This window comes from Pan paniscus, chromosome 9 (assembly GCF_029289425.2).
Source record: "Pan paniscus chromosome 9, NHGRI_mPanPan1-v2.0_pri, whole genome shotgun sequence".
Lineage (NCBI taxonomy): Eukaryota > Metazoa > Chordata > Mammalia > Primates > Hominidae > Pan > Pan paniscus.
In genome coordinates, this window is record NC_073258.2 from 19,458,331 (window position 1) to 19,471,303 (window position 12,973).

Consider the following 12,973-nt stretch of genomic DNA (forward strand, 5'->3'; position numbering starts at 1 on the left):
GCTTAATCACAAATGTTTACGTGAATGAAATATTTCACCATTTTACTATCCATCCATATATATATAAATATATATATATATACACATATACATGCACTGAAATTTATTCATTTCATGTGGAGTAATGAAAAAATTCAAACACTGCAAAAGGTATATAGTGAAATCTCTCTCCTTCTAATTCCCCTTCTAAGAGGCAACCACCTAAGCTTGTATGCTCTTCTAGAGAGAGTTTATTCATACAGAAGCACACACGTGGATATATGTAGATCCTCTTTTTTCCTTTATTTTTGTGGTAATACACTATATACACGATTCTACTCCTGGTTTTCTTCAGCTAACCTATTTTAAAAATTAGTACATACAGCTATAATCTCATTTTTATTTATTTTTATTTATTTTATTTTTGTTTGAGATGGAGTCTCGCTCTGTCACCCAGGCTGGAATGCAGTGGCACGATCTTGGCTCACTGCAACCTCCGCCTTCCAGGTTCAAGCGATTCTCCTGCCTCAGCCTCCCAAGTAGCTGGGATTACAGGCATGTGCCACCATCTCAGCCTCCCAAAGTGCTGAGATTACAGGTGTGAGCCACCACGTTCAGCCTACAATCTCATTTTTAATAGTTACATGGTTCTCTACCAGATAAATGTACCTTAATTTAATCCCTATTGATGGACATTTCCAATCAATTTTTCTTTTTTTTTTTTTTTGAGACAGGGTATTGCTCTGTTGCCCAGGCTGCAGTGCAGTGATGAGATCATGGATCACTGCAACCTTGACCTCCTGGGCTCAAGCAATTCTCCCACCTCAGCCTCCTGAGTCGCTAGGACTACAGATGCACAACACTGTGCCTGGCTACTTTTAATTTTTTTGTAGAGACAGGGTCTCACTATATTGTCAGTGTTGGTCTCCAACTCCTGGGCTCAAGCAATCCTCCCACCTCAGCCTCCCAAAGTGTCAAGAGTACAGGCATGAGCCACCATGCCCAGTCTCCGAACAGTTTTTCAATAATCCAAATAAATACTGCAATGAATATTCTTGACTCCATAAGCAAATATAAAAGAGTTTTATATAACTGCAAATGGCACTGCTGGGTCACAGAATATACACATTATAACCTTGTAGATTTTGCCAAATTGCTCTCCAAAGGAGACATAGCTTTTTATACTTCTGCAAATAGTATAATTCCCATTTTATGTATCCTTATCAACACTTTTCACAAGGTATTTTAATTTTTGCCACTCTGATGTGTTAGATGGTATCTTGAATTAATTTATATTTCCTTGATTACTGAGAAATTGAACATCTTTTCAGATTGTTTAAAAGTATTGTATTTTTCTAAAAAAATTGCTTGTTCATACTTAGTCTCCTTGACTACTGAGTTCTTGGTCTTAATCTTATTAATAAGAAAAAGTTCCTTACGGTTAAAAAAATCTCTTGATATTTATTGTAAATATAGTTTCCAGTCTATTGTTTGCCTTTTGTTTAAGTAAAAAGGTTTGACTTGACAAATTTCTAAAATTTTATGCAGTTATGTAGTCTTTTTATATAATTTTAAAAATAAGTTAAATACTAGCTGGCCCTCGAGACAAAAATTTTGTAGATTATTAAAAAAAAAAAAAAAGGAAAAAAAGTAAGTTAAATAGAAAACTTTCCACACCAAGAAAGCTGATAAATCATGAACAGAATCAGGTTATTTAATGTAAGCCTTAACTTGACTTTTACATTACAGGAGATACTTAGCCCAAAACAGAATAAACAGAACATACCCAAGTGATGAGTCTTTATGAAGAATATCAAGAAGTTTCCCTTTTATATCATTCTCTAGTGTTTCTAAGTTATGTTGCTGTATAATGCTTCTGTCAACTTGAGGAGTTGTATAAATAATATCAAATGCAGGAGAAGGAAAATCAACCTTTAAAATTTAACAGAAATTGATCAAATTACAGTCTACGTATTTGCCACATTAACCTCTTTGTCTTTAAGAAAACAGATTTTTCTTAGCAATCGGGGCGTATTTACATTGAATATTAAATTAATGCTTCTTGTTGCAATTGATTACCATTGTTGGTAATTCTCAACAGCACATACATATTTCTTGGGATAGGTACAGTGCATGTTTTACTGCTTCTCAGAAATATTGATATTAAAATAGAAGATAGATCCTGAGACTAAAACAAGATCAGTTAGGTTTCTTTAACAACCCAAATCATGGTATACACACACACATTTTATGAAGAAATTTAAATGTACACCTCTCTACATGTCAAGAAGTACCATTACCTGTAGCACTATTCTTTCCATGACATATCCTTTTTTGGTAACTGTTCCAGGAACAGAATTTGTATGTGATGAAGTCCAAAGATATAGAAGTTTAGTTCCACATGTTAAAAACCTTCATGGATGTAAAAAGAATAATGTGATTTTCATTTTAAAAATCAATTCAAAATTCACAACACATGTAATGAATTTGAAAAGTTAGTATGAGATCAACTAAATAAAAAGGATATCTTTAAGAACATATCAGAAGGATTCACTCTCCACATTGTACTGAAACTTTTCAGGTGTAGGGTAAATGTATTGAAATGTAGGGTGGGAACAAAGAGAGGGAGAATTAAAGGACATTATCTTGGGGAAAATGGTGTTGAGGACAGAACACAAAAAAGGTAAGGACTCAGAAAACAACTTCTAGAAATAGGAAGGTTAAGAATAGTCTTTGAAGATTTTCTACAAAGAAACATATCTCAAGGTGGTGGTTTGGATTACAGAACTGCTTCCTGACTTTAATCATTAGATCAAAAATACAAGCCAAAGAAAACAAAACACGTTTGTTTTGTTTTGTTTTGAGACAGGGTCTTGCTGTCACCCAGACTGGAATGTAGTAGCACAACTATGGCTCAGTGCAGCCTTGACCTCCCTGGGCTCAGATGATTGTTCCATCGCAGCCTCCCAAGTAGCTAGAACTATAGGCACGTGGCACCATGCTCAGCTAATTCTTGTTGTTTTTTTTTTTTGTAGAGAAGGGGTTTCGCCATGTTGCCCAAGCTCGTCTTGAACTCCTGAGGCTCATATGATCTGCCTGCCTCAGCCTCCCAAAGTGCCGGATTACAGGCATGAGCCACCGCACCTGGCCAGATATGAGAAGTTTTATCTGTTTCCTAGACTAGGGGTCTGCCAACTTTTTCTATAAAGAGCCAGAGAGTAAATATTTTAGGCTTTGTGGACCATAAAGTCTCTGCTGCAAGACTAAATTCTCCTGTTGTAGTTCAAATTTGCCATCAACAACATATAAATGTATGTGCATGCTACGCTCTAACAAACTGTATTTGTATTTATAAAAAGAAGCAATGGGCTCAAGTATGCTGACCCTTGCCCTAGACTACTAATTTATGGCCTACTCAATCAAAACATTCTTTCAAAGATATTGACATAACTTTACAGAGAAGAAATTTCTGAAAACAACGTAAGATATACAAAAGCAGAAAACTATAGTTTGTCAAATCTTTGTTCGTTTTATTCAAACAGCAAATATCTTTACCAAAACTAGACTCCAGTTTTAAAATTTTCTCTTGACAAACAGGCTTTGAATCTTTGATACATTATAATCCATCATATATATATATATATATATATAAGGGGATGGGCCTCACTCTGTCGCCCTGGTTGGAATGCAGCGGTGTGATCATAGCTCACTGCAGCCTTGAACTCCTGAGCTGCTGGAATTACAGGTGTGAGCCACCACACCGGGCTATAGTCTGTTATGTCTAAGAACCACCCTTACTTCCAACTAGACTTAAGGCAAATCCTGATCATATTATTTCATCTACAAATACTGTTATATATCTCTAAAAAATAAAGTTTCCTATAATAAGTACAATACCATTATCCCTCCTAAAATAATTAACAATAATTACTTAAGACCATAAAATATCTAGTCACTATTCAAATTTCTCTGATTGTCCCATAAATGATGTTTTTTAAAAACAGTTGGTTTGCTTAAAACAAGATCCAAGCAAGGCCTAACACTTGCATTTGGATGTCTTTTTTTTTTTTGAGACGGAGTCTAGTTCTGTCGCCCAGGCTGGAGTGCAGTGGCACAATACATTTGGATGTCTTTTTAAGCATCTTTTAATTCAGGGTCAGCAAACTCCAACCTGCCTTTACAGAGTTTATTTATAGCCACGTGTAAACAAACTGGCCTTCACACCTAGCTTTGTAAGTAAACTTTTACCAGACATAGCCATGCTCATTTGTTAATGTACTGTCTATGACTGCTTTTGCATTTGTGACACGGTCTATATGGTCTGCAAAGCCTAAACTACTTTTATCTGGCACCCTTTACAGAAAAAGTTTGTTAACTCTTGTTTGGTCTCCTTCTCTCTTTTTCTCCACTTGCTATTTATTTGTTGATGATACCAGGCCTTTTGTTCTGTAGAATTTTCCATATCCTGAATTTTGCTGGTTATACTCCTCTGGTGTCATTTTACATGTCCTCCTGTATTTTCCATAGAGAAGAAGTTAGACCTAGAGGCCTGATTTGATTCAGATTTAGTTCTTTGGCAAGAATACTTACTATTTTGCAGTTGGTATTGTATACTACTTCTAATTCTATCAAATTAAAAGGTACACACTCTTGGGTTATCTCTCTGTGATGTTACTATTGATCAGTTTAGTTCTAGTGCCATCAGTTTAAGCCATCAATTATGAAGTTGCAGAAAAACTATTAATGGTTTTAGGAAGGCATTTTCACAGATTTTAAGGTTTTAAAACAAAAAACAAAAAAGGCGGCACTGATGATCACTGCTTACATCAATGGTTCTCAACTGGGAGTGATTTTCCTTCCAGCAGACATTTGGTAATTTGCAAATAATTTTGGTTGTAAACTGAGGGGGACAACTGGCATCTAATGGGTAGAATCTAGGGATGCCGCTAAACACCCTACAATGCACAAAACAGTCTTCCACAACAAAAAATTATTTGGTCTGAAATGTCAATACTGCCAAGATTGAGAAACTCTGGCCGAAATCTATTATTTCAGCATGGGTTGCAAAATTATAATATTCTAATTCTATCATTCCTTCTGCATCTATTATCTAAAGATTTTCACTGTTTTTTTTTTTGAGATGGAGTCTCGCTCTGTCGCCCAGGCTGGAGTGTAGTGGCGCAATTTCGGCTCACTGCAAACTCCACCTCCCGGGTTCAAGCAATTCTCCCGTCTCAGCCTCCCAAGTAGCTGGGACTATAGGCACGAGCCACCATACCTGGCTACAACTTTTTTGTATTTTTAGTAGAGACAGGGTTTCGCCATATTGGCCAGAGTTGTCTCAAACTCCCGCCTTGGCTTCCCAAAGTGTTGGAATTACAGGCGTGAGCCACCATAACGGGCTAGCTAAAGATTTTCTATAAAAAAAACTTTGTCATATCAATTACTGCTAGGCACGGTGGCTCACGCCTGTAATCCCAGCACTTGGGAGGCTAAGGCAGGTGGATCACTCGAGGCCAGGAGTTTGAGACCAACCTGGCCAACATTGCAAAACCCTGTCTCTACCCAAAACACAAAAATTAGCCAGGCATGGTAGCACACACCTGTAATCTCAGCTACTCTGGAGGCTGAGGCATGAGAATCACTTGAACCTAGGAGGCAGAGGTTGCAGTGAGCCAAGATCATGCCATTGCACTCCAACCTGAGTGACAGAGTGAGACTCTGTCTCAAAAAACAAAAACAAAAAAAACTTTGCCACCTCAATTATTTAGTAACCCTCAGAAATAACTGTAAAGGAAAGACAGGTTAACTGCTTAATTCTGTTTATATGCCAGTTTTCAGAAAAATTAGTTAAGAACTCATTTGTGCTGGACATGGTAGCTCACGCCTATAATCTGGGATCGGATGGCGGGAAGATCGATCACTTGAGGCCAGGAGTTTGAGACCAGCCTGGGCAACAGTGAGACTCCATCTCTACAAAAAAAAAGTTTTTTAGAAAAGAACTCATTTGTTATTAAGGCTGAATGAAATGCCTTTGAGTCATTTGGCTTCAATAATAGTGACCATTAGGTCATATAAGATTGCATCTTCAACGGAAATTATTTCATAAAGAATTTCAAGACTAGGATTACTAATCATTATAACACAGTGGTTAACTCAACTATATTATACACTGTTTCTCTACATGACACTTTGTTTCTCTACATGTATTAATGTAGAGAAACAAAGTGTAATAATAATAATCTCTCTTAATCATCTTCCCTCTTAATTTCTGAGTATTCCTTGAACGTGAAGTCCTAACATTACCAAGATCGCCTGCACTACTTGGCAGTCGCAAGCTTAATACAATCTATTCACTATTTTAACAGCAGAGTGTTGGATGCAAACTATTTAAATGTCTAGCAGAAGTCAACTGCCCTTCACTTGATAGTCTCTTGAATTATGAAAGAATATTATATCATTTATCTAACAAAACCATTTATTACTAGACAATAAAAGTGGCAAAATGTGATAGTTCACTAATTATGCAAAGACTCCTGGTGCTTTCAAGAGCAAGAAAGTTTTCAGAATTTATTTATAAAAATTAATGATAATGATGAAATTGTATTTAACTTTCATATAACTGCTGACACTAATTTATCAAAGACAGTGGTGAATACAATTCTTCACAGTATATAAGCATATTCTGTTTTAGGGTAGTAATGTATTATATTTAGCAAAAGGTTCCTAATACACACCATTAACAGTAATCCCTTCAACTGCCTTTCTTTAGCCTTTGGTAGTTCAAAATTATGTCAGGTATTAAAATCTGAACCCACAAAATGTAGAGAACAAAAAATCTTATACTGCCTCCTCAAATATGGGGGAAGCGACTAAAATATAGAAAAATATTTTTAAAATAAATATGTGGGTTTTTTTTTCTTTTGGAGACAGAGTCTCGCTCTGTCACCCAGGCTGGAGTCCAGTGGCGCAGTCTTGACTCACAGCAACCTCTGCCTCCCAGCCTCAAGCAATTCTCTTGCCTCAGCATCCCAAGTAGCTGGGATTACAGATGTGCGCCACCACACCTGGCTAATTTTTGTATTTTTAGTAGAGATGGGGTTTCACCATGTTGGCCAGACTGGTCTCAAACTCCTGACCTCAAGTGATCCACCCACCTCAGCCTCCCAAAATGCTGGGATTACAGGTGTGAGCCACTGTGCCCAGCCAATAAATGTTATTTTTAAGCACATGGGAAAAGAATATTTCAAGAACAAATTTGTCAAGTCAGTGTTTTGAACATCCTATTACTGTCAACAGATGATTACTGGCAATCAAATGGTGTATTTGCCATTTAAGAAGAAAAAGTATTAGATTAGCAGAAATTTTCATTCTCAGTATTTGTTTTAGTTAAATAGATCTATTATTAAAGCATTTCCCAAACTGTCCCAAGGGACACAAGGTTTCAAAAGATATATTCTAGAACAACAAAAAAGTGTCATGGTATCAACTAAGTTTCAGTATGTTAATATAGGGTAATAGTTCAGAATGTAGACCCTGTAGCCAAACTGCCTGGTTCAAATCCCAATTCTACCACATACCAGCTAAGTGCCCTGGGGAAAGTCACTTAATCTCTGTACTTTGATTCCCCCCACTCTGTAAAAAGGGATAAAATCACCACTTATTTCATAGAGCAGTTGTGAGAAATATAAGGATACCTGTGTAGCACTCAGATGAATACCTAGCACATAGTAAGTGCTACATAAGTGTTTGTTATTATAGTAAATATACTGCCATAAGACCCAGTTAAATAGGCTTCTTGACTACAAAGCTTTAGGGATGCTTTTTTCTCCTTTTTTTTTTTAATTTTTCTTTTAGAACTTTAGAGATGCTTTTTTTTTTTGGCGGGGGGTGGGGAGGGGCTCACTGAAACCTCTGCCTCCGGGTTCAAGTGATTCTCATGCCTCAGCCTACAGAGTAGGTGGGATTACAGGGGTGTGCCTCTATGCCCAGCTAGCTAATGTTTATATTTTTGGCAGAGGTGGGATTTCACCATGTTGGCCAGGCTGTTCTCAAACTGCTGACCTCAAGTGATCTGCCTGCCTTGGACTCCCAAATTGCTGGGGTTACAAGCATGAGCCACAGAGCCCTGCCTAGAGATGCTTTAATATGCCAATGTGCATCATCTATTCTCCAGAATGCACCCATGTGCTGAATGTAACATATCCCGAACTTACCCAATTATTTTTTCCTTTGGAAAACTCTTGATCATCTCATGAAACATTATTCCTTAAAACATAATTAAAATATTCAGCTGAAAGGCCATATAGATTATACTATCCCAGTGGCTATTAACAGACACCAAGCTCAAAAGAAGTTCCTTTACCCCTAAGGATAAGGGAAAGAATCCCTAATAGGGTTTTGCATACTTGTGGGATGTATGGCAATTAAAGACTAGGGGCATTTGGCAGTAAGGGATAGATTAGTAAAGAGAATTAAGGAAGGGAATAATGTGCACCTATAGATTCTCTGAAACTGGAGAAGAGTAGGGAAGAAATGGGAAAAGGAAAAACGAAGTTCTTTGGTTAACATCAAGGGAACTTACAAGACTGTGGTATTATGTCAACAATGTAGTACTTTATATAAACGACAGTCATTGGCTGCTGCTTTTCTCCATGGAACAGTGAGTGACAAACAAAGCTGTGCATACCTATTCAGATATGTTTAGAATATAGCAGACTAACTTTGATTTCCTCTAATCTGTGTCTCTGAACTGACCTCCTTTTATCACATTAGAAAAACTGAAGAGGCTCATTCACTCATCTATGTTCCTCCCCTCACCTCCTTGTCATCTAGCCAATTCTGATGTGCAGATGTGTCCACAGTGACTCACCATTACAATTCGATAATACTTACCGTTTAAAGTCAAAAAGAGGTAAAGAAACTTTGCCCAAAGCTTCTGGTCCCTTTCTCTGCTTATTAGAATCAGGGGAACTTCCACTGCTCTGATTTAAAATTCCAAAAAGAGTAAGGTGAAGAACTGATTCTAATGGCAATTGTGATATCTGGATAGGAAAAATGATTCTATGGGGGGAAAAATGTATTAATAGAACAAATTAGATTGAATGATTTTGAAATTTAACACTTTAATGAGATTGACAATTTTAGGTATTGTATTTAACTTTTCAAATAATCTTTATTTTGGTATTTTTATTTTATTTTATTGAGATGGCGTTTTTGCTCTGTTGCCTAGGCTGGAGTGCAATGGCACGATCTTGGCTCACTGCAACCTCCGCCTCCTGGGTTCAAGTGATTCTCCTGCCTCCGACTCTCGAGTAGCTGGGATTATAGGCACCCACCACCACGCCCAGCTAATTTTCGTATTTTTAGTAGAGACGGGGTTTCACCATGTTGGCCAGGCTGGTCTCAAACTCCTGACCTCAGGTGATCCACTCAGCCTCCCAAAGTGCTAGGATTATAGGTGTGAGCCACCACGCCAGCCTCAAATAATCTTTAATACTGAGTAACCTTTAGCTAAATAGAAGTCTGGCTAACTTGTCCTATTAACAATTTTAAATAAATTTTATTAACAGTATAAAATTTCAAAATATAACATTTCTTTCTTTAAAGACTTGCAAATGCCTTTGAGATTTCTAGTGTCAATTTCCAGGCAAAATAATATTAGTCATTTTTATTTCCTTTTGGAAAAACTAGATGAATGTTTATGAGAATTTCTGTTTTGGGATGTAAGAATGCACACAAACATATATAATAAGTATATACACAAACAGCCTTCCTTCCTCCTTCCTTTCCTCCCTCTCTTCCCTCCCATGAAAAAAAGAAAAGTATATACACCAACAGACATATGTTTACCAATGCATTATTTTTTTAAGTCTGAAAGAACACTTGAAGTCAACAGTAGGCACTCTGATAGCAAATGTTGAAAATAGAGTGACACTTTCTACTTATATGCATTTTTGTGTTACTTGATTGCTTTCACAGACATGTATTATTTTATAATATAAAAGAAAATAAGACAATAGGAAAACAGTTAATAAATGTGGAACAAATAGTAAAAAGTTCTGCAACTGTCTATCTGCCTAAATAATGAGAGTTCCCTTAGTTTAAAAACACTATTTTAGGCCGGGCACAGTGGCTCACACCTGTAATCCCAGCACTTTGGGAGGCCACAGTGGCTCACACCTGTAATCCCAGCACTTTGGGAGGCCAAGGTGGGTGGATCACCTGAGGTCAGGAATTCAAGACTAGCCTGGCCAACATGGCAAAACCCCTTTTCTACTAAAAATACAAAAAAATTAGCCAGGCATGGTGGCACACACCTGTAATCTCAGCTACTCGGGAGGCTGAGGCAGGAGAATCACTTGAACCCAGGAAGCTGAGGTTACAGTGGGCCAAGATTGCACCACTGCACTCCAGCTTGGGTGACAGAGTGAGACTCCATCTCAAAAAAAAAAAAAAAAGAAAAAACACTATTTAAAAAATATGAATAGTACAAAATATCATCTTGTACATGGATTTAAGATAATGTTTTTTCGGCTAGATGTGGTGGCTCATGCCTGTAATCCCAGCACTTTGGGAGGCCGAGGTGGGCGGATCACCTGAGGTCAGGAGTTCAAGACCAGCCTGGCCAACATGGTGAAACCCCAACTCTACTAAACATACAAAAAATTAGCCAGGCGTGGTGGCGCATGCCTGTAATCCCAGTTACTCAGGAGGCTGAGACAGGAGAATTGCTTGAACTCGAGAGGCGGAGCTTGCAGTGAGCTGAGATCATGCCACTGCACTCTAGCCTGGGCAACAAGGGCAAAACTCCGCCTCAAAAAAGTAAAAAGATAACTTTTTTCGTTAAGTGTTGATTAATCTAAGAGCCAGAATTGTTATATAGTGTTACAGAATAAATACTGAAGCAAGCAATGCTATAAAATACCGTCTTTCTATAACTTTCATTCCTTTCTATAACTATAAATTTATATCTTTAACTTGACAAAGTCTAAAAAGAATGGTATGTTTTTGTAATTTCATAATATAAAGGCTTAAAAGGGTATTTCATTTTTTTTTTTTTTTTTTTGAGATGGAGTCTTGCTCTGTTGCCTAGGCTGGAGTGCAGTGGCTCAATCTCGGCTCACTGAAAGCTCCGCCTCCCAGATTCATGCCATTCTCCTGCCTCAGCCTCCCGAGTAGCTGGGACCACAGGCGCCCGCCACCACGCCCGGCTAATTTTTTGTATTTTTAGTAGAGACAGGGTTTCACCGTGTTAACCAGGATGGTCTCGATCTCCTGACCTCGTGATCCGCCCGCCTTGGCCTCCCAAAGTGCTGGGATTACAGGCGTGAGCCACCGCGCCTGGCCAGTATTTAATATTTTTTAATGAGAATTTCAGTCTGTTCTATAAAATCATATCTAGAAGAGATCTTAAGACATAAGTCAGAAGTTAATGAATTTCAATGAAAATTGCAATAAAAATTAAAGCTAGGATGCATACATTGGAAAAAGTAAACAACAGGACACACTGAAAGAATAAAAAGCCAGAAATTTCACTTACAGTTCATCCCATTTAATAAGATAGAAGAAATTCTTGTAAGTGCCAACCTTCTTTGATTGAATAGGTTTAAAAAGATCCTTTCCATTGTGAGACAGTGAACATATCAAGTAGTATTTTTCATAACTGAGAAAAGAAAGTTTAACTTGATTTCTATCATGATAATACAAATTAGTTAACTAATACAAATACATTAGCAGTTCTTCCTCCAAAGAGACTAATATCTGAAATAATCTGGTCACCTTTCATTTGAATTTTTAGAAGTCCATCTGAAATTTAACCACTGCAAATTCTATGAAAATAGAAAAGAGGTTTGGTAAAGGGGATAAAAAGGGGAATGTAAGTTCCTAGGTCCCAGTTTAAAGCATGGTCATAATAACACCAGCTGGATAATTTACTTTAATTTTGTGCTCAGTTAGTTATTAGCTTCAGATTTTAGTTGAACAACACTGAATAATGTATTTATTCATTTCTGGGTAGAAAGAGTACAAACATTACCTTCCCTAGGTGCATTTTCCTTTGCTAAGCTACTGAAATAGAGTCAGCTAAGCATGTGCCTGACTTGCATCGAGCCAATCTTCCTAGTCTATTGGGAGTCTTCCATTTATGGGGACAGATGCTATTGTATTCTCTCATTAGATTGCAGTGACTCAGCCACTAATTGCCAAGTACACAGCTGGTTGGATACAGTCAGGTAATCTTGTAAAGCAGGAGTCTTAGATTCAATAAAATTGTATTCTACTTAATCTAACTTACTGCTAGCCTTACATGTTAACCACTCTGTTCATATATACAATTTATTTATCATTCTAAATTTAATTCAAATCAAATTTCGTTGGTTCACACAATACCCCTAAGCAAACTATTTGGTTATTTTTCTCAACTTTATTCCATTTACTCCTATTTATGTCAGCATTTTATTCACTTACTTTCTATTTTTATCACCGTTTTCTGTATTGTCTTCTACTGGGTATTTGTTCACCTCATTAGTATCCCTATGTATATTTGTGTGCGTCTATGTACAAACGTGTGTGTGTGTGTGTGCCTACGGAGAATGTGAAGATTATTATCCCTGTAATGAAGTACCTTCAGATACCATCAATATCCATTTAAATGCAAGTTCCAGAAGAGTACAGGTTTTTTGCCGCCTTGTACTACTGAATCCCCGGTACTAAGAATACTGCCCACAGATGGTGCTCAATAAATATTTATTGAATAAATTAAAACATCACTTTTAAGTCACTAAATTATTATATTTTAATCTAAAGCCCAATTTAAGCAAAACTTAGGTTTGATATTTCTTCAGTAGACTTTTTTATAGCATTAAGCTACTATAAAACTATTTCACTAAAAATATTTCTGACTTTTCAGTTCATACATTGATTTTCAAATAAAGTAAAACTGGCGGCTGGGTGTGGTGACTCATGCCTGTAATCCCAGAACTTTGGGAGACCG

At 37.1% G+C, this 12,973-nt stretch overlaps 1 protein-coding gene across 4 annotated transcripts in view; it reads right to left on the reverse strand.

The window, feature by feature from the left end:
• The window catches only part of PIK3C2A (phosphatidylinositol-4-phosphate 3-kinase catalytic subunit type 2 alpha), a 120,977-nt gene that overhangs the window by 36,696 nt on the left and 71,308 nt on the right, over positions 1 to 12,973 (reverse strand). For 3 of the 4 annotated variants that reach the window (XM_003818204.5, XM_008971471.5, XM_034932221.3), the window contains 4 exons: positions 11,522 to 11,644; positions 8,875 to 9,042; positions 2,280 to 2,391; positions 1,766 to 1,911 (listed from right to left, as the gene is read on the reverse strand). In XM_003818204.5, the coding sequence (XP_003818252.2) occupies positions 1,766 to 1,911; positions 2,280 to 2,391; positions 8,875 to 9,042; positions 11,522 to 11,644 (549 nt within the window). The remainder of the gene's footprint in view (positions 1 to 1,765; positions 1,912 to 2,279; positions 2,392 to 8,874; positions 9,043 to 11,521; positions 11,645 to 12,973) is intronic. The other variant, XM_055094190.2, reaches the window with a different exon arrangement.